Genomic DNA, 22,645 nt, shown 5'->3' on the forward strand with positions numbered 1-22,645 from the left:
AGGTGCACCTGTGCACTTCTCATGATGTCAGATCAGCATCTTGATGTGGCACACCTGTGAGGTGGGATGGATTATCTCAGCAAAGCAGAAGTGCTCACTAACACATTTAGACTGATTTGTAAACAATGTTTGAGAGAAATGGTAATATTGTGTATCTGGAATGAATTTTAGATCTTTAAGTCCATCTCATGAAAAATCAGAGCAGAAACAAAGGTGTTGCGTTTATATTTTTGTTGAGTGTAGTTATGTCATCATTGTGCTGATATAGTGCTTGTGCGATAATAAATATAATCTTTAGACGAATCATCACTACGAGACATTAACACTATCATAGCAAGGCGATGACATCGTAGTCACTATGCCGTCATAGGAAATATACCTTTATTCATCCCACTAGGGTTTCATTTCTTCCCACTGGGGAAATACCTTTATTGCAGAAGAAATTGTGCAAATAGAAAATAGGGAGAGTACAGTGTATAAGTACAAAAGAACAGAATGCTGCAACTTGTCATAGTGAGTGGGCCTTAATTACGAGGAATGTTTAAGTCTGAGCCATAATCGAACGGGCTGCTTTATGTCTGAATTATTGGCCCTGTGCATATGAAAATTAATGAAGCAATGTCAGTAGAGTTTCCACAGCAAGATGCATCTCTTCTGCAAGTTAGTGACTAGTTATACATTGACACATGCTGAATGTTCAAGGAAATGACAGCATAACCAGGATCATCACAGACATATGGATTTCTTTCTCTGTAAATTTCTTATGTAAATTTCAATCTTCATTCACAAGAAATTTCATCACATGTTCTTGTTTAACGTGAAGGCCCCTTGTAGTTATTTTAAAAAAAGTCCTGTTCTATAACTTGTAGTGTTTTGCTGTCTATCAGTAAAATGAATGATTAGTTAAGTGTGTTTACTGTCTCATTGTAAAGTGCTTATGATTTATAATAGTAAAATAGTAAATATAGTTTCATTTTGCTGAGCAAGCGCTTTCCTCCAGCCACAGTAACTGGTAAGGTGATTACTGAAGGTAAGGTGAAGTGTTTCAACCACACCAGATGGCAAATGGTATCAGATAATGTGCCCAAATGATAAAAATAACTTTATTTAGCATGTAAATACATATAAAGGTATTATACAGTATGTCAGTAGGTACAGAATTTATTGACAAAAATGAACCACTTCTCTGGGACATCTGTATACTTTTACATTCCTAAAATCAGGATTTCAATATGTCAGTCGTAGTACAGCAGGTAACTAACAGAAGCTGACTTTTATAACAAGCAGTGTGCTTTGGGTTTCTAATCTGTTTTGAATTAATTGTAGTAAGTTAAAGGATGGAAAATTGCCATTGTGTTCTTGCTTTTATAGTATTATTCTTTTATCCAAGAACATCTTCCAACATCATAAACCAGTGTTTGGGCGTACTTGACATATGACTTTATGTCAATGATCAATTATATCTCTACTAAGTTACCCTCTCCTTTATGTCATCTTCTTGTTAATATTGCTAGTGTCATATGTTATCACTATCTTTTATTTCTCATTCTTTTCATCCATATCATGTTCCCAAATCAAGTCTACATATTCTGTTCTGTGTTTTAGGGTCAACTTCGGGCCTGTCACAAAAAGAAGCCATAAACAGGAGAATGCAGGTTTTCAAAATTATGACGCTAGAAATCTGGTTTGTTAACTGTTTGTAGATTGTCTGCCGTGGATTATTCATATAATGTCTCACAAAAACATTAACCAGAAGTTTCAGACTATACTGCTAATTAATTTAATAAGGAAATATTTTGCTGCTTAGATTACAAAGTCAAACACATGTATAAAGATACTGTAGTATCTTTGTGTATTGTGTATTTGTGTAAGTGTGTATTGGGTTACACTTTAGGGCCATTTAAGGAGTGGAGGTGGATGTTTTCTTCAGTAGGTGTTAATATTAAGTAGCTGATTTGCATTATGTAGCATAACGTCAAAATTCTAACGCTTGCTTGGCCATTTTATGTGCAACTGCTTTTTAACAGATTTCAATGAAAACTGAAAGAATGTTTACTGTCAGAAAATTACAAATCAGGTCATTTAATTCACGCTATATCATCTGTGTAACATAGAAGTGGTGCCAACCTTAGCTAAAAATTTATTAGCCAATATCATATGTTATACTTTGATATGCTGTCATCCTGTCTTTCCGTCTTTATTCGTCATTCTCTGGTTTGACAAGAATAAATCAGCTCTCAGTGTCATATAATCCCTTTTTACCAGTGAGCCCTGCAGCTCCTTTTTCTTCTCATACACTCTCACCCTTCTACATTCTAAGGTGTTCAGGTGTGTCTTTACATGCTTCAACCTTTACAGCGGTTGCTACACAATCCATTACAGCCTGCTGCAAGAACATGGAAGGAAAAATCGGTGAACACTGAATGACTTGAATGGACATATTCTTTACATTTCTGCACTGGATCTGTTCTTTTAATTGTGTAAGTGCCATTGTTTTAAATATATAATGTTAAATTTAGATACTCCTGCACATACTGCTTTTGCCATGTCACCTCTGTTGAACTTCATTTTTGTCTGATGAGTGGTCATCGCATAACAGCCTGAGACATTTGCAGTTGTCAATCATGATGATTAATTAGTAAACTTTTACAGCTTTTTAGTTCCATCCTGTTGCAAGCTGTGTGGCATCACTTTGCCTGGAAAGTTATGCGTGTTAAATCTACACTTGCATAATTGCTGCATAATTGCGTGATGTACTCTACAAATCTGTTTAGTTTAGCTGTACAGTTATGGAAAAAGAATAGCTGAGCTCTCCTTTATCAAAACTGATAATTGCTTATTACATTTTATGCTGTAGCTTTTCTAATTATATGGTCTGTACAAGGTCTTTGAGGTTACTTGCTCATGCTGTATCTTTCTTTAGAGACTTACATTCTCTAAAGTAACAGAAAGTTTCTCACAAAAGAGCAAAGTACAGCTTTTTTCTATTTGGACTGTTTAATGTTATAGCTAACACTTAACACGGTATTTGTGTACCACCACTATAATCATGTAATTTTAAAGCTGGTATAGAATGGGGCATTTTCTGCACCATATTTTATTAACATATATCAAGGCATAATGTTTAGGTTTTACTGTCTGGAAATTACAAACCAAAACAGGCTTGTCCAGTCCGATCCCACAGAAAAGCCAATGTAGGATCATTTGCAGAAAAAAAGTTAATGCTTGCCATGATAGAAAAGCACTAGAACAGGAAGTGCAGCACATCGAAGTGCAGCTCGACCCAGCCTCCAAACTCCCCAGATCCCATCCAACTGAGCACCCATGAGATTAAGCACGAGGGCCCCACCCCGCAACCAACAGCACCCAAAGGATCCGCTACCAATGTCCTTGGTCACGCATCACGCCCACAGAAGTCTTGTAGAGATGTCAAAGAGTTTTCTTATTTTGATTCTTTTGATTTCTGTACTTTCAAAAACTCTAGAACTTCCAGAAAGTCTAATATGCCTAAAAGGTATCCAACCTTTTATAGAAATAATTCAAATTCCGGGCACGTTAGTATGTGTAAAAAATGTGTTATCCCTTTAAGTTGAAGGTTATTGCAGCTTCTCCTCTGATGTATTTCTGGGACTGTACATGTTGGGATTCAATGGCTTGAGGCATTGCAGACAGTCAAAGCATAAAGAACTGCAGTTGCTGGAATTTTTGTCAGTTCTTACAAACGAAAAAATGGTGAATAGCTCGAAGGTTGCAGTAATGATTTCAGTTTTTACCATATTGCTAAGGTTTTGCGCTTTTTTTTGTTAGTTTAAATGAAATCAGTGGTTGCACTCACTTACTTTGGTTTGCATTTTTAATTAATAAATTAATTTATTTACAAATATTTGTAGTTTTTTTATTGCATTATTTAGCCTATGATTTTCACAGCAAAAGCAACAATGGTCCGAAGGTGGATGTCTGCAGTGCTGCTCCTTTGTGAGTATCTACTCTGACATTACTTGAATTTAACACAAAAATGATTTCAGTATGCCTCATCAGTACAAACATGTGATCACTTGCTAAGGTAGGAAGGTTATTTTTTTGTTATTTTCCTGCATGTACTTGCCCTTTTCACATTGTTTTTATAAGATTATTTGCCAGGGTGGATTGTGCTTTAACCTAACTACTGCCAAATGAATTGTAGTCTTTTTTACAATACTTTTTTTAATCAGTAAATCTGTAGAGATGGTGGTTGCAAAATTAACAAGTTTATTTCCTACATAATATAGAGTGTGGTATTGAGAGAGATGTGAGGACACAGTGCAGGGAGGTGTTGGCTCATTTCACCAACACAACAACTCATATATTTGTTCTTTTTTATTTATAGTGCTGGTGGTGCCAGCTCACTTACAGGAAGAATGTGAGAGGAGCTCGTGCCACCCTACCCTAGGTGATCTTATGGTGGGCCGTGCTGCTCAACTTTCTGCCTCTTCCACCTGTGGCCTAAATGGGCCCCAGAACTATTGCATCCTGGGATACCTGGAGGTCAGTTCCAAGCCACAATATTCCATAATGTTTACTAGATTTTGGGATTTGTATGTGTGTATGTTTTACACACTGAGTTGCATTTGTACAATTAAACTAGAACAATAGCTGCTCACTAAAGCGTTCAATAAGTTGAACTGAACTTGATAACAGAGTGCACAAATTTCAGTACAGTCTCCTGCAGTTAGGAAATATATAATATATAATTTCTCAACTTCTACAAAAAAAACAATTAGAAAAATGTCTGGTCATTTCTTAAATGGCAGTTTCGTGCCCTCAGGAACACAGGGTCATATTTCCCAACCGTGTGCCAAGTTTTTTACTATACATAGCAGTCAATGGTTATAGTAAATTAATGCCTGCCATGACACACATTTTCGAAAAGAAAATCCATCCCAAATCTTGCTGTCAGCATCTTAGCAAGCAGCAGACAGTTCCCGCTTGATGTAGACTGAAAGCAATGTGGCCAACCTTGTGCATGCATACTATAGGCATGTTCAGATCTGTCAGTGAGATGGGTCTTGCGTTCCCTTAAGGCATATTTATTACCATTTACCTTGCACCCAATGCTTCTTTATGCTAAAGGCATGGAGTTTCACATAGAACATAATGTGTTCCCAGTTTTTGTTGGCATAAAGAATTAACTATGAAAACAGTTGCTTCAGTCAAAAACCAGTGGTTGTGATATGAGTATGAATTCCTCCATGTTTATATACTTAAACAAATAGTAAAAACTATTCTTGTTCATACACGCCCACTAATGAAAATATGTGCTACGTATGCTTTCGTACCATTGTAGTGTGTACTAATTACACAACTTCCATGCAGCACTGATTTATTCTGTAGCCTGAAGCCAGTTTTGGAGAGAGACATGTGTGATTTCTTTATTTCTCAGGCATTTAGGATACTCTGCAATTAAAAGAAAAATATTATGAGGTTATTAAACAGTGAGCTGTATTGGCTACAATACAGCAGATCACTAATGGGTGTGTGTATATATACTGTATGCATCTGTTTGTGGGGCCATGGAATAGAGTAGTTTTCTATTTAGTGTCAGTTCCCTCTCTTCACCCAGTGTTCCATGATAAATAAGTTACTTAAGATGAATGAATGAGAATTAACCTATGATCAGATAAATAGATCTTATTGACAATTTAAACTCAAAGTCCTGAAGTTAGCTCTCTTCTGACGTTTTTTTTTTTTTTTTTTTACATCTAATGCACTGTTTTCTTTAGGAGGAACAGAAATGTTTCACATGCAACTCAAGAAGCCCCTACAATCGATACAACAACCCGAATAGCCATCAAATTGAAAATATCATTACAACCTTTGAGCCAGAGCGTAAGATGAAGTGGTGGCAGTCTGAGAATGGTGAGTCTCACAGATTTAACAGCTGTGTGAGTCAACATCACTCACACACACACACACACACACACACACACACACACACACACACACACACACACAAAAACACGCACAGACACACACATATGGACACACACACTCACACATATGCACACATATGCACACACACTCTCATGTATGCAAACACACACACACTGTGGACTTTAGTCATTTTAAATAAATAGTGCCAAAGTTACATTTTAAGCGTTATTATATATTTTACAAGCATTATATGTAAAAAATATCATAAATGATTGAACAATTCATCTGTACTTATTAACACTTAAAACCATGCCTTATATTTTAGGTGTGCATCAAGTCAGCATTCAACTAGACTTGGAGACTATGTTTCAGTTTAGCCATTTGGTCATGACATTCAAGGTAACCTTTTTTTTCTGTTACTTGGAGGGGTGGAATTGGTATAATTTTTTGACTAACACTGCAATGCACTGGAACTTGTCTGTGTAGAGTTTTAGACCTGCTGCAATGCTGGTGGAGAGGTCAAAAGATTTTGGTCGTACTTGGAAGGTGTTTCGGTACTTCTCTGTAGACTGTGCTGCAGACTTCCCCAGAATCTCATCAGGCCCAGCAGAAGCTATAGACGACCTCATCTGTGACAGCCGCTACTCTGGAGCTGAGCCTTCTACTGATGGAGAAGTACAACTGCTTTCCACTTTCCTTTTCATAAAATTTTCGGCATAGTTTAATGTGTGTTCTAAATGTCGTAAATCCCTTACAGGTGGTGTTAAAAGCTTTGGACCCCAACTTTCATATTGAAAATCCGTTTGACCCTATCATTCAAGGTCTGCAACTTAAACGGAAAGATTTTTGTATTTGAGGGCATGCCTAAGCTATGATTTGATGTTATACTGTACATTTCTCAGATTTCTACAATGCATAAAGTATGCATCAAATGCATTAACTACTAATGCATTTCAATATTCTATTAGCTAAAGTAACTGATTATTATGTTAAAGATAGATGCTGTATAAAAAAAAAATCCATGAAGAAGCATAGTTTTTCTTTGCTGTTAGACCTCATCAGCATGACTAACCTGCGAGTGAACTTCACACGTTTACTCACACTGGGTGATGACTTGTTGGGACGGAAGAAGAGGAACCCACAGGATAAATACTACTATGCTCTCTATGAGATGGTGGTCAGGGGGAGCTGCTTCTGCAATGGCCATGCCAGCCAGTGTATGCCTGTTTATAACACACGTGGAGATGCTTTAAATGAACCTGGCATGGTAAGCAATTTATTAATTTATAAATATTGGATTTGATTTGACAATCAGTATTACCGACCCAAGAAGTTATAAATTATAATACATTTTATAATGCGAGTCCCAAATACAAAGCTATTTGTTGTTTTTTTTGCATTCTGTATACTGTATCTATTTTATATTATAGTGAGAAAACCCATACTGTCTTACTATATTGTTATGGCATTCTGATTAGTATGGTAGTATATAGTATTTAAAGTAACAGAGACTTTTTGTTCCCAGGTTCATGGGCGATGTGTGTGTCTACACAACACCATGGGGAACAACTGTGAAAAGTGCCAAGATTTTTACAATGATGCCCCCTGGAGGCCAGCTGGAAGCACTGACCCACATGTTTGCAGAAGTAAATGCAACAACAACAACAAATTCTAACAGTGATAATAATAGTGTAGCGTTTTTACGCCGGGAAGAATGCTGGAGAGACGAGTGAGCTTATTTGCAACCCAATGCAATGGCTGGGAGTACTTTATTAAGCACACAGCATGTAAGGCATGAGCAGCCTTCACTCAGGAGCCTACATCCAATTCAGCACTAGCTTGAACTGGAGCACATTTCACACGTCACACCCCCCTCACACAAACAGGGCCGAAGTCACTAACCCAAACACCTTTCCCCATCATGGTGAACACACCGACATCCCCGCAAGGCATGCTGGTCGCCAGCTGCCGCCCCGCCCACGCCACAATAGTAATAGTAGTTGCTAGTCCTGTAAGAAAGAGAAAGACCTTATTGATACAGGGTGCCTAGTGATAGTGAGCGACACTAAATCATATGGCGTTTTAGACCTGAAGAATGTATTGGTAGGGTTCAGGGACCAGTATTAGCTTTTTCAAGATCCCTCAGGATTTCATGCCTTTTATGCCATCTGGACAATAAAAGTACTTTAGTTATATAATACCTTTCATCTTATTTTAGATGTATTAGAATACAAGCACCTACACTACCTCTTAAAAGTTTGGGATCACTTTCCAACTCCATAGTCTTTCCTCATTTTTATTCCTGTCTAAATTGTAAAACAAAGCTGAAGGCATCCAAAATATACAAGCTTTTATAATGCCTCTTATGCGGAAGTGTACATGGTAGAAAGTAATTAATAGCTACACTTTTCCATATCCTGTTACAGGGTGCAACTGCAATGGCCATTCGGAGAGATGTCACTTTGACCTACAACGTTACAGAAACACTGGGCAGGTCAGTGGTGGTGTGTGTGATGACTGCAGAAACAACCACATGGGCGCTCAGTGTGAGCGATGCAAGCCACACTACTATAAGGACCCTCTCCGCTCTCTAAGTGATCCCTATGCCTGTATACGTGAGTAAATTCAAAAAGACAGAATGCATCAGCAACTGATTTATTTTTCTAGCTTACTAAGCTTTATTCCGTTTCTTTGCAGCTTGCGCTTGCCACTCAGCAGGGTCTGTGGATGGTGGATTGTGTGATCCAGTGAGTGGTCAATGTATGTGTAAGCAGAACGTAGAGGGCGAGCACTGTGATCGATGCAAAATTGGATTCTATAGACTCAGCCAAGAAGACATTAACGGTTGCCAGAGTAAGATATCCTCTTCTCCATCATCCTACACTTCAAAAAAAAAAAAAAACAACATCTAGTATTTCTCACTAAGTTTAAAGTGACAGAAATACACTGCCTGGCTTAAGAAAAAAAGTCTCTCACTTATTATGACCGTCGGATCGCCTTTTGCTTTGATTATGGCCATGGCAGCATTTTGATAAGCTTCTGTCGAAACAGTTATTTCCATCCGGAGTCACATTAAAGTCTCTTTAAGAGCTTGTGTTAATGATAAGAGATTCTGACTGCTCTGTAGAGCCTTCTCTTCTCCAGCACGTCCCAATGTATCTCAATGGGGTTAAGGTTTGGAACCTTTGGTGGCTAATCCACATGAAAAAAATATGTCTTATGCTCCCTGAACCACTTTTTTTACAATTTTTTAATTTATAGTATATTCAGATCATCAGTTGACCTCATTTTTTTAGGCACATAATGTTACTGAACATAAACTTGACCAGCTGGAGCCACAAGAGCATAGCAACGCCCCCACAGGCTTGTACAGTAAGCACTTGGCTTGATTAGTGAATCACTTCATCCGCCTCCTTTCTTACCCTGATGCGCTCATCACTCTGGAACAGGGTAAATCTGGACTAATCAGATCACATGACCCTTTTGCAACGCTCCACAGTCCATCTTTATGTTCCCTAGGAAATGTTTGTTTTAGGCTCACTGTCTCACCTTAAGTGTTTTTCTCCTCACTGCATCAGTTAGGGTTAAATTACTTGTAGCCAGCTGAACATATTAATCATTGCAGGAATTTTTCAATTGAAATCTCTTAATCATTTCCTTAATAAAGTTAAATTCAGGTGGTGACTTTCTTTTTGGCTGGGCAGTGCTATATGGGTATTAAAACTATTACTTGACATTTTTACTGATTAAAACACTTCATATCTTTTATAAGATATCTTTTACATTTTAACCATTATTCTACAAAGATAAACATCTAATACTGAATTATCTTAGATTTGATTTGTATGATATTTTTACTTGCTTGATATAATTATTTTCTTTGTATGTATCAAATATAACTTCAGTTACATGTTACACTGTTCTGTATAGCAAAGCTTTTTAGCAGGATTATAAAAAATGTCCATATAAATGGAGCCTTTAACATGAAAGTGAAGTTTATCCAAAGAGACATTTTGTCTTTCTGTATGATTTGTTAATGAATAACCTTTTGTTCTTGTGTGGACATGACCAGGGTGTATGTGTAACTTTTTGGGCACTTTAAGCACCTCTCCATGTGATCAGAACACAGGTCAATGCATTTGTGATCGGTTTGCTCATGGATCTGAGTGTGACCAGTGTGTAGTGAGTAACACTAATCCATTATTCTTCCTACAAAATGCATTAGAAAATTTTAGCATACATATTTTACAGCTTAAAAGGAAGTTTCAATCTGATTTTATTTTCCTTTTGATTTTTTAGCCGGGATACTGGGGACTAGGAAACACCGTCTATGGTTGTCTACCATGTGACTGTGACATAGGAGGAGCCTTCACTACTCTGTAAGCTAATAGATAAACATTTCTCACAATAAATCAATTAATAATTAAATAAATAAAACAATTCTCTGAAAAGCCATATCACATGTATGTATGTATGTATGTATGTATGTATGGCTACGTAGGTGTGACTCAGAGAATGGTCAGTGTCGGTGCAGAGCCAATATGGTGGGACGTCGCTGTAGTGAACCTGCTCCTGGTTACTTCCTGGCCCCTCTTGATTTCTATCTCTATGAGGCTGAAATTGCTATTCCTCTGGACACTAAATGTTCCTCTCACCTGGTGTGTGACCACACCCGCACCAGCCTATACAACTTTTGATAATATACAATGCATCGAACAAATATTTACACTTTTTGATACAAGAATTATTCTTATGTTTACTAGGTTAAACCCAGTCCTTCCCCAGGTCCACCTGTGAACCCTATTACATCTCGTCCACTTCCTCACTGTCCCCATGGAACCATAGTTCGTGAGCCCACACCCCCGCCTGAGGAACCTTACGTGCCCGACCCCACTGAACCATCTACATATGAGAATAATCAGCCTCCTGTAGCATATTACACTTCACCTCCTGCGGTCACTCTGCCTAGCTGTGCGAACTACTTTAGGAGCAGAGGCTATGATGTTGAATTCAGGGATGGGAGATTTGTGGTGGTTAAGCGTGAGAGACGCCGCAAGCGAAGACAAGGCCAGGTACAATCAGTCTAATATACCGATTTGACAAGTCTGCCATGTTTTTTTAGATAAAATTTTCGATTGCTGTATTAAGTTATTGATTGCTTCTCCAGTTCACCATTCCCCTGCAGCCCGGGTCTCTCCATCAGGTCATTCTACGACCACATACACCAGATGAACCCATTTCTTGGACTGGACCAGGAGTTGTGCGGGTTCAAGATGGAGCAGGACTCCGATTCATTGTCACCAACATCCCACTAACTCTTAATTATCATCTTGTTGTTCGCTATGAGCCACAGGTTTGTATATTTGTTTTAAGGTTTGTTTGACCAGCACATGTCTTCTACAGATCCTAAGCTGAACTTTTTATTATGGCATCATTAGTATTATGTAGTAATATATTTGGTTAGTACATGTGTATATTATTTCACTTGTACTAATTAGAATGTTTTTTTTTGTATGTGTATGTAGACCACAGATGATTGGACAGCTAGTGTAAAAATTGTCCCATTAGGATCTTCTAATGAAAATTGTCCATATGATCCATCAGAGAAAACTTTTACGCTTCCTGGAACTAGCAAGTAAGCTAAGCCTTTTTAAAATATTTTGCATAAAACATGAGACATTCATTAGCTTTTTTATTTTAATCTAGCGTGTCGCGTCTGATCCATACAGGATCCAAATAACCAAATAATCAGGAGCCACAATCTGAAGCCCAAAGATGGTCTCATTAAACAAATGGGATCAGTTGTGGCTCCTGATGGGTTTAAATAAAAACCTGTTTGGTTGTTAAAGCTTTTTGCTGTTGCTGCAACTATAAATGTTGCATCTGATATTCATTGATGTTTCATTTCATATAGGGCTGCCATTTTGGATCCTACTGTCTGTCTCAGCGCTGGCGTGCGGTACTATGTGGATATCACATTTGAAAATCCCGACCGTTACTGCAGCTCACATATTCTAATTGATTCGGTAAGCTGTTTCCTTTTGCATTGCCACCTGCATTGTTGATCATTTGCAACATGAAAAGAAACTAAGTTATAAACTAAACATTTTTTTGTACCTAAAAAATACCCAGATGGGACTTATTCCAAAGATGGAGTCTCTGCCAAATTTCTGCTCTGATGTAACCCTGACTCAGTACCAGCATTATCGCTGTGTGGAGTTGGGTGCACAGGCAGGGGAACAGACTCTACCTGAGGTGTGTGAAAACCTAATTGCCAGCATGTCAGCATACATCCATAACGGTGCAATTCGTAAGTATTCTACCAGTAGATGTAATACAAAACATAGCAACATAGGAATACTGCTACTTATCTAAAGACTATAAACTCACTGAGCATGACTGAATCAATACAATATAAAAAGTATGTCAACTTGATATGAATATGTGAAAGTGCAAGTGTGATCAGGTTAAGTCGAGGTGAAAAGACATTTAACCGAGCCTCATAACAACTAAGCTTAGAAAGTCTTTCCAACCATTTCGTGACCTTTTCAAGTGGTTGCCCCTTTTGGGTCACAGTCATCAGTCCGTTAATAATCCCTGTCCAGTCCATTACGAAAACGCTGTTTTTTTCTGCCAGCTTGTAGATGTAATCCTGAGGGGTCATTCAGCTCATCCTGCAGTAAATTTAGAGGACAATGTGACTGCAGACCCAATGTGGTTGGCCGCTGTTGTGACTCTTGTGCCCCCATGACCTATGGATTTGGAAAAAAAGGCTGCTCATGTAAGTAATAGACACTGATAAATGGTAGCTAAATGGAATGTACAGACAAGTGTATGTGAAGGATAAGTGTTTGTAGAGCAATTTTACAAAAATGCATGGATGCTTAAACCCCAAGTTGGCTGGTCAATGTGACGTTTTGTTTCCCAGCATGTAACTGTGAGCCACAGGGTTCCAAAGCTAAGTTCTGTGACCATAAGACCGGACAGTGCCAGTGCCATAATGGGATTACAGGCCGACGATGTGATAGGTGTCTGCCTGGATACTATGGTTTTCCGAACTGCAAACGTTGCCAGTGTAACGAGCTGGCTGACCTCTGTGACCCGATTACTGGAGCATGTCTAAACTGCAGGGAGCATTCGACTGGGCCCCAGTGTGAAAGGTATGAGCTCTGGTAACAAAATCAAAATACAATTTTATGTTTGGCTCTGCGTTCTTTAATGTTATGTAAATTTTTTCGGCAGGTGTGTTGAAGGTTACTTTGGTGATCCCTTAATAAGGGAACCCTGCAAGCCATGCCTCTGTCCAAATGTGAAAGGCAGTGGACGTTTCTTTGCCCACTCCTGTGAAAACGACCCAAACTCTCTAACCCCAACCTGTCAATGCTGGACAGGGCATCAAGGTCTGACCTATTTACATACTGCTTTAATGAACAATAAACAATATCTCACTGACATTAGTTCCATGATCACATTATGTCTTAAACAGTATAACCAAATCTAATAAATAAAGATGTAGCTTGGTTTGAGACAGAGACATGTATTCACATGCAGTAACTGGATTGGAGTCCTGAATCCTGTCCTTTTTCTTTCACAGGTTTCAAGTGTGATAAGTGTGCACCTGGTTACTATGGTAACCTGCTTTTGGCAGGCGCTACATGCAAAGAATGTCCCTGCAACAACAACATTGATCCCAATGATGATGAAGCATGTGATGCTTTAACTGGCCAGTGTCTCCGTTGCTTGCATAACACTTATGGGCCTCGGTGCCAGACATGTAAACCAGGATACTTTGGCAATGCACTACTTCAGGACTGCAGGGGTATGGAGTGCATTTTGTGAAAGTACATTTTTATTTATTAATTCGAATTTTATAAAAATATAAATGCAATGGTTTTAGCAAATTATTTTATTTACAGAGGGGCCAAAATTTCTGGACTCATGCCTCTGAACACTTGTGTATACACTGTGTTCAAGAACGCTAAACAGTTCAAAATGTATTAGAACTTATGTGTACCATGCAGACATGATTTCCCAGCTATTATATATGGGTTAAAGGCCCAATAATGGCAACCCGGCAGTGGTGGGTCTCAAACCTGGACTCTCCAATCCACCTAGAGCCTAAATCTTCAGTAATATCGTAATTATAAAAGTATCTGGTTTGTGAGAGCCTTTCTAGATACATCAGAACTCCCTACTAGTGTGTAAAAACATAGAAAATTAGGTGGTAATAGTGATAATAATACTATATATTATATATATTAATATTATATAGTATATTTAAATAAAACAGCTTATATATCCAAAACTGGATAAATTAAAATGTATAATAAGAGAACAACAAGAAACAAGAATAAAATGGAAAATAAATGTATGATAAATGAAATAAGCGAATTAAAGATGGCACAATAAAAAGATGTATATAGACTCATTGGGTGAGTGCAAGGGTAAGGTGTAACTTATGAGTTTTTAGTTTTGAATGAAGGTGTATACACGGAGATAGAGAACGTTTCGGGACAGGAAGGAGAAAAAGTAGACTGTGCAGTCATCTAGAGACCAGAGAAAATATTTTGTATCATAGTAAGAAACTTAAGTTTGAAATCAGTCCAACAAACACTACTCATACTGTCTGGCCCAGCTTTCTGCTGAGACGTTTTATTAGTGCTCAGTAGTTTTCATAAAGCAGAGCCATTTCTTAAAGCATTTCTAAAAGTAATTAATAGTATTAAAGAGAATATTGGGATGGTGTTGACTCCATGTGGATGGCTCTGCGGTTGTTGTTGTTGTTGTTGTTGTTTTAATCCCCCTAAGAGTGGTATTATTTGTGTTAAAAATCAGTGTGAGTCAGAAGGAATAGATAAATCAAACAGTAAACTTTATGATCAGCGATACACAAATCCACAAAAAAAAAAAAAAACACAGGTTAAAAGATAAAGTGATAAGGACACAGATAAAATGTTATTGTAAAATCTCCTATAAACAGTGTGGAAAGGCACATTATGAGGATTACATTTCTGCTTTTATTTCCCTGCTTGTGTGTTTACAGAATGCTCATGTGACCGGCAGGGCACAGATGTGACTAGGTGCCCACTGGGCAGCCCCTGCCTATGTGATCAGGTGACAGGGCAGTGCCCATGTCGACGTGGTGTGGAAGGCATTCGGTGTGATCGTTGTAAGGATGGATACTGGAATCTGGGTGGAAATTCCGGGTGTCAGCCGTGTAACTGTCACACAAGCCACTCCCTCAGCAATCAGTGTGACAAGGTGACCCTCTTTCGATGTGCTCATTTTGTTGTTCAAATACACAAAGATGTATGATGACATCTTCACCCTCTGGATTATCTTTTTTTTTATCCAGATTACAGGCCAGTGTCCTTGTGAAACAGGATATGGTGGTAAACAGTGCAAGGATTGTGCAGCCAATCATTTTGGAAACCCTGACATTCAGTGCATATGTATGTAGCTTAACAATAATGATAGCATGTCAATGTCGTTTTAATTTGAACAAGTCTCTTCATTGAAGTGATTGATTTTAGTATTTCAACTTTCTCTAACTCACTTTTCTAGCCTGCGACTGTGACATCCAGGGATTTGTCTACCCAGGCTGCGATCCTGACACTGGCGAGTGTCTGTGTAGGCCTGGAGTAAGTGGAAATTTCTGTGAAAAGTGTGCCCCAGGGCATGTTCAGGACTTCCCTGCCTGTGAGCCCTGCCACCCTTGTTATCATCTCTGGGAAACAAATGTCACAGACATCTCACAAGCTATAGAAAACATGAAGGTCTTGCTCTCTAAATACGAAGGATCTCTTTCAGTCAACGACAAGCGACATCAGGAAAAGATACAAAAGTTAAATGAGAAGCTTCAAAGCCTGGTTAGCATGCTAGGCTATGACCGGGATGATCTGGGAAGCGTAGAGAATTTCCTAAATCAAATAAGGTGCTTTTTTTTTTTTTTTTCAAATATCTCTACTGTTCAGTCACCTAATTTATATGAAAGAAAACTGGTCACAGTTTTACTTGCATTCCTATCCATAAATAAATTCTCATTTATATCTCAGGAACTTAACAGAAACCATAGATCCAAACACAATTATTGTTGATCCATCTAAATTGCTGGAAAGTGAAATTGATCATATTTATCAAGAATTTAAGAGGTTACTCGATGATCTGAAAAAGAAAATTGAAGCTGGCCAAAGAATCGATCTGAAAAAGCTAAACGGTAAGTAAGCTTTTCATTCTGTAAAGGGTGCTACTAACCTTATAAAAAGTATCTAATGTGATCATTTTTGTTATAGACGACCTGGAGAAGATCCGTAAGCTCCATGCTGGTTTCCTGAAAGATGAAGAACGGGTAAAGAAGGCAAGAAACAAGATAGACACTTCCAGGCTGATCCGGCAGGACATAAAAAAAGAGCTGACCAAATGCCAGCTGCGGCCCCTGGATGTACTGGAGAAGAAGGTCAAAGGGCTCAGTGTGGCCAAGCTTAATGAGGAGGTCAGTTAAATAAACTCTTACTGACTCGGGTACTCCCTCACTCATTCTCTATACCACTTACAGTATCATGTACAGACTCAGAGCACTATGCAGGGTACTCTCTGGATGGACTGCCAATCCACTGCACAGCACACAAGCACACACACATTCACATACATACTATGCGCAATTTAGAAATACAGAATAGCATAATCTGCATGCCTTTGGAGTGTGGGTGGAAACCCGAGTACACAGAGGAAACACACCAAGCATAGGGAGAACATGCAAGGTAGTCAAACACAGCCTGAGGACAGCCTGATACTGCTAACCACTATGCCGCTGTGCTGCCCTGACTCCATTAATAGACATTTATTTAACCTGTTTGTCTTGTTTGAACTTACCAACAGATGTCGCCAGACTCCAAACTGTAAAAAAAAAAGTACAGAATACAGGGTAATCAAATGAAAACCCTAAAATTATTTATATATTTTGCAACATATGTCTGGGTTTGTGCATGTTCTCCATGTTGCCACATAGCTTTCCTTCTGGTAAATAGCCACTAGGGGTGATTGAGCGTGCAAATGTGTGTTGATGATTCATTGGATGAACCAGTGGACAGGCTCAGTTTTCACCACAGTTCTGGCATCAATAAAGCAGTCACATTATATCAAAATGAATGAATAAATGCATGCATTCTACATTAAGTGAATCTATCATGTTTGTTTATGTGCTATAGATTTGTGGAGCACCAGGCGATGTAGACTGTGAAATAGCTGTGTGTGGTGGTGCTCTGTGCGGGAAGTGTGGTGGACCGTCGTGTACAGGAAGTCTCCCTGTTGCCCTCAACGCCACAGACACAGCAAAGAAGATCAAAGCAGGCATTCAAAGTCTGCTCCAAAATCTGACAGAGGCAGAAACAAAGGTACAATGAATTACACCACACATGGCTGGATATGTTTTTACATATTTTACATATTCAGAACTACTTCTATTAGTCATATAGGAACAGAGATGCTAAATAAAGAGTGCTTTTTCTATTTTCAACATTATTTTATCTAATTCTAAAAAAATGTATCATATATAATTTTTGTTTTTAGGTTAAAGACATCAAAAATATGAATAGAGATGTGAAAACCAAGGCACAGAATATGAAAGATAAAGTCCTAAGGAACAAGAACAAGTTTGAAAAGGCCAAAAATGAAACTAAAAAACTTATAGAGCGTGTAAGGGAATATCTCAGCGGTAAGACCTGTTCTTTGTTTTCTGAACTTAATATGCGTTCATTAGTTTTATCCATTACTGTCTGTACGCTGATTAGGCTTCACTATAAAAGTGCTTTGAATTTTTAACCTTGTTAAGGCTTAAATAAAATCCATACATTTAGAATAAGATACATTCTTGTTGTATCTTGTTGTAGCAGAGACAATGGAACCAGAAGACATTGACAAGGTAGCCTCTACTGTGTTGGCTATTAAACTTCCTAGTTCCCCAGATGAGATTAGGAGGATGATCCAGAATATACAGAAAATAATGGAGAACTTCACACACATTACAGAAGACCTGAAGGACTTGGAGGATAAGGCCAAATTAGCCACAGACTTGAAAAATAAGGCTGATGAGATCCTGTAAGTGCATGACCATTATGAGGCATTGATCCAAATAACACAAATAATATGGAACACTCTTTAAAAATCAATGAAATATATTAGCTCATATGTAGCATAGCCCTGTAGCTCATTATTTCTGTTATTGTTAAATTTCAGAAACCAAACAAAGGAGATTGATATCAGTGACATAGAGAAAGTCATAAATGAAACTGCTCAACTCCACAACAAGATAAAGAAGAAGCTGAATGAGACGCAAGACAACATAAATGTTACTGATGAATTACTTGACCAGGTGAATATTTGACTTATATCATCTCCTTGACCCTCCTGCTCTGACTGGGGTCCCTGAGAATGTTTTAGCAGCTCTTACAATCCTTGTACTGATGCTGTGCTCCAGACACACGCTGCAAAATTTTATACAGTTAAATCTTGGATTGTTTCTGAGGCTGTTCATTTAAATAAACTAATCCTCTCCAGCAGAGGTAGCTCTTGGTCTTGGTTTTTTTTGGGAGGGTCCTCAGGAAAGTCAGTTTCATCTTCTTCATCTTCATATATATATATATATACTGTATACACAGTATCAATCTGAAAAATGTGTATATATATATATATATATATATATATATATATATATATATATATATATATAGTATGTTAGCCAGGTACCATAGTGGCATGTATACTATACATGTAAAGAAAACACTTTTCAGACAAAATGGGGGAAAAAGCTTCTGGGTTTTGAGTGCATGAAAAAAGAAGCAGGTACAACAAAGTCCTCAGAAGGACTGTGGCTGGTTGTGCAGGACGTTTCGTAAAACTAAACAGATAATTTCCTTAAAAAGTGCACAAATTGTCCTTAAGACTATATTTTAAGCAAAGGGCCATCACACTGATTATTGACTTCCTTAATCTGTTTTTTTTTTTTTTTTTTTTTTTAATGTACAAGTTTTTAAAGATATCCTTGCTTATTTACGCTGGGACCCCAAACAACAAAGCAGTAAAGGCAATGGCAACAGAACACAAGGGCTATGTGAAGGGTTTAGGTTTGTTGTATTAGATGTACTTTTTCTCTAATCCTCATGAATATTAATGTTTTTTCTAACAGAGCACCACAAAACTAAATAATGCTGAAGAAAATTTAGACACACCACGGCCCAAAACACTCCAAAAGGAAATTGAGGCTCTGAAAAATAAAACGGAAATGAATCGAGCTCAGGCTTTGGAAGCAAAAACTGCTGCAGATGCTGCATTAGCCAACGTTACAGATGCTAACAAGGTCAGTGGCGTCAGTTAACAATTCAACATGAACCTGCACACATACTGGGGAATGTACTGAATAACACTACTGAAAGTACATCTCAAAACTGTTGTAAAATGTCAAAGAAACATGCAAAAGTTTGTTTCATTTAAAAAGTTTAAGTTCCCCAATTTAACTTTAAATAAAATATGAAAGTGATAGTACAAAAAAATCCTCTCAAAGTTATATCCTCTCATATCAGATTCATTTTTATTATGTTAAATTAGTGCTTCAATTTTTAAATACAATAAGTAAAAGTCAAAAATACTAAAACTTCCATACAATAACAGCAATTATAACTATCCACCTCTTCCTACACTAAAATGTAATATAAACTGTTGCACTTTAATATACAAGATTGTTAGATGTTTATGCTATCTGTTCTGTACACTTTCAGGATCTTGAGGAAGTAGAAGAACAGTTAAAAAAACTGAAAAACAACACTCAGGGTCTAAATGATACAGCTCTTGAGCACCTGAAGAACATAACAATAGAGACTGAAAATATGGCAAAAGACGTTGAAAATAAAATGAAGCAAATTCAAGGTAGGATAGTGATTTAAGTAACAGCTATTCCACAACAACCAGGGTGCTTACTTGTCTCGTGTTTAAAATGTGTAAACATTTCATTCTCCAATTGGTTTCAGTGTTGGAGAAAAGGATTCAAACTGCAGTACAAGATAAAATGAACAAAATGAAAGAACTGGAAGATCTGTTGGCAGAGGCGACTAGTTTGCGGCAATATATTGTTGAAAAAGTGGACAATTATTCGCAATGTGGCAGCTAAGCCTGTAGAGTCTCTGTCTTCTCCCACAGCCAGATGCAATGCTACATATGTCTGTGTGCAGTCTTGATGGTTCTACGTCTTATCTTGGTCTTGCTAAAAATAAGCTGACAGAAACCTCACAATCTTTTTGGTGATACTTTGTGTTGTAATGATTTATAATTTGTGTTGAAGTGACATTCCACTCAGTGTGCTATATTAATCACACTATTTTTGAATGAGTTACAAAGACTGTATGGAAAAAAATTATCTGTTATTATACAGCTTGTGAGAACAATTTAAGAACTGTCTATGTAGTGTTTTATATACATTTACTTACATTTCATTTGTTACCTTTTATTTTCTCATAATACAACCATCATAATAAATTAATATAAATAATAAATTAAGATCTACTTATCGAGCACGCAAACAAGTCCGATCCACTGTATCCACCATTAGCATTCTCTTGCCAGACACTAAACCACAACTTTAGAGGTCTTGTGGAGTTGTGCCACAGATATACACAGATTGGCCCTAATGTTAAAAATACAAAATATTATGGTCAGTGTTGGTTCCCGTTGTGCTGCCTGCTCTTATTTTCTTAGTTTTTTTTTTTTTTTATTTAATAGCATCAGTTATTGTATTGGCTTTTAGATTTTCATGACTAAGCTGTCTTTGTTATTGGAGCATGGTAATTGTCCAGCTTTCAATTCTTATTTTATGCAAACAATTAAATAATGTGATAAGATTAGATGTAAATAATAATTGGTTGTAACAGGATTAAACCAACACTCAACTTTGAATGCCTTCAGCTTTAAAATGCCTGTAGCTAAAGGGTCCAATTATCTCGGTCGTTTGCTTTGGAATGTAAACACTACCAGACGACTACTTCTATTCATTTGCAAAATCAAAGACGTTCTTTACCCTCATCATCACATTTGATCTTTGATTCTTTTTGGTTTCCTTAACCTATCTTTGAACTTATTCTTATTTCAAAAAGATATATATTCAACATATAGTTTATTTGCTTTTTAAAAAAGACCTATAAGAATTTAATTCTGTTTGAAATTATTAAAATTATTAAATAGGACAACAAAATATTAGGCCCTCAACATTTTTTTATTTTTTAGACTTTATGTTAGGGCAGGAAAATCTGAAGACAAGTTGGGACTGTCCATAAACAATGTCATGTAATTTTGCCCCAAAGGCACTTTTTTATTTGGTTAAATAACACTTTTCCTCAGTTGTTATTTTAAACTAGACTGAAGGTTGTTTGTACAGATTATTTTTACCACCCACTGAGAATGTAGCTTAGCTTTAGAGCTAATGAATAGTTAAATGCATTTGAAACCATGTGGTAACCTAGAACTGTGCAGCAGTTTTAGCTTTTTATAGAAACCAAATTGCATATGGAAGACCATAATGGTTGCCCCTTGCAGAGCTTAAAATAAAAAATAAAAAGTTTGGGGTCAGCTAATGTAAGCAGTGGAAAGCTTTATTTTATTGTATTTTATTTTTTAAACTTCCTTTTAAACTTCCCTTAAGCAAACTACAATTTACTTTTGCAATTTACAAATTAATAATTGTATACTTGAGTCAGTAACTATACTATTTGTCAAACACATTAAATATCTACATTTTCTTGTCATTTATAAGTTAATCAGTTCATTAAAAAATAGGTCATATAAAATCTTACCATCATTGTTTCTTAGTTATGAAAGTGTAAAATTACCTACCATTTGTAAGAACTGTTCATCCAAAAAAGAAATCAGCCTGCCAAATGATAAAAAAGTGAAAAATTATGATAAAAATGGATTGAAACTTATTTATTTATTTATTAAACCTTTATATGTTTATTTGTCCAAGTAAATACAGTGATTGTTATTGGGTGTTCAGACATGTGGATAGAGGCAGTACTTTAAAGTGAAAAGCATAGGCTTTTCTTCTTCTCTGCTTGTCCCTTAGGATGAATACTTAAATAAGAACACTTTTAGAATTCTTAGGACCCTGCTTACCTATCCACTGAACCAATCTTTTTTTCTGCATTACAAAAGAATTTGTCCCTGTTCTTGAAGTGTAATTACCTATACTAGCCACACCTATACAACCACAACAACCACTCTAGCACTGTAACAATTTGAAGTACTATACCTACATATAAGTGCTTTTGTTTTTAGATTTCAAATTCAATTGTCTGTGTAATATGCAGTGAAATGTTTATATGACTGTTTGTGACCTAAAAAATGGAAAGATAAGATAGAATAGGAAGATTTTACTGAAAGAAAAAAAAATAAAATAAAAATGTTTTAAATTTAGGATGGATGTAGAATGCACAAATTTGCAGATTTCCAAGTTACAATAAACTTAACAAAAAAAAAGTAGAAATATATAAAATGTATAATTTATTCAGAATGTGCAGAATTTACAATACAAAAGGATATAAAAGGGTAAAGATGGTGTGTAGGTATAACAGCAGCAGTATGAGTGAAACACGAAGAAGTATGGAATGAAATGCAAGTCCTGTTAGTCCTCACTTTATGTGTTTAACCAGAAGCAGAAATGTGCAACATATGATCAAATGTGATGTGAAGGAAA

At 37.0% G+C, this 22,645-nt stretch overlaps 1 protein-coding gene across 1 annotated transcript; it reads left to right on the forward strand.

Moving 5' to 3' along the window:
• Window positions 1–2,385: 2,385 nt before the first annotated feature.
• On the forward strand, window positions 2,386–21,632 carry lamb4 (laminin, beta 4). Its single transcript, XM_053491204.1, has 35 exons — window positions 2,386–2,480; window positions 3,912–3,975; window positions 4,367–4,524; window positions 5,760–5,895; window positions 6,236–6,309; window positions 6,397–6,585; window positions 6,668–6,731; window positions 6,963–7,177; window positions 7,436–7,556; window positions 8,337–8,525; window positions 8,608–8,763; window positions 9,983–10,092; window positions 10,210–10,289; window positions 10,412–10,568; window positions 10,674–10,982; window positions 11,078–11,263; window positions 11,436–11,545; window positions 11,825–11,936; window positions 12,043–12,220; window positions 12,548–12,691; window positions 12,839–13,070; window positions 13,153–13,310; window positions 13,505–13,729; window positions 14,954–15,171; window positions 15,266–15,362; window positions 15,475–15,844; window positions 15,966–16,126; window positions 16,203–16,402; window positions 17,118–17,303; window positions 17,479–17,623; window positions 17,799–18,006; window positions 18,145–18,280; window positions 19,094–19,264; window positions 19,683–19,830; window positions 19,932–21,632. The coding sequence occupies exons 1-35, from the start codon at window positions 2,433–2,435 to the stop codon at window positions 20,069–20,071; spliced, it is 5,595 nt and encodes a 1,864-aa protein (XP_053347179.1). The 5' UTR covers window positions 2,386–2,432; the 3' UTR covers window positions 20,072–21,632.
• The last annotated feature ends 1,013 nt before the right edge of the window (window positions 21,633–22,645 follow it).

The sequence above is a fragment of the Clarias gariepinus genome, chromosome 2 (assembly GCF_024256425.1).
Source record: "Clarias gariepinus isolate MV-2021 ecotype Netherlands chromosome 2, CGAR_prim_01v2, whole genome shotgun sequence".
NCBI classification, from domain to species: Eukaryota; Metazoa; Chordata; class Actinopteri; order Siluriformes; family Clariidae; genus Clarias; species Clarias gariepinus.

Coding starts and splice junctions, on each gene's coding strand:
- lamb4 (XM_053491204.1), top strand. CDS start 2,433: ATGGACATATTCTTTACATTTCTGCACTGGATCTGTTCTTTTAATTGT. Junction 10,290..10,411: donor GGAGGAGCCTTCACTACTCT/GTAAGCTAATAG, acceptor ATGGCTACGTAG/GTGTGACTCAGAGAATGGTC. Junction 11,546..11,824: donor ACGCTTCCTGGAACTAGCAA/GTAAGCTAAGCC, acceptor CATTTCATATAG/GGCTGCCATTTTGGATCCTA.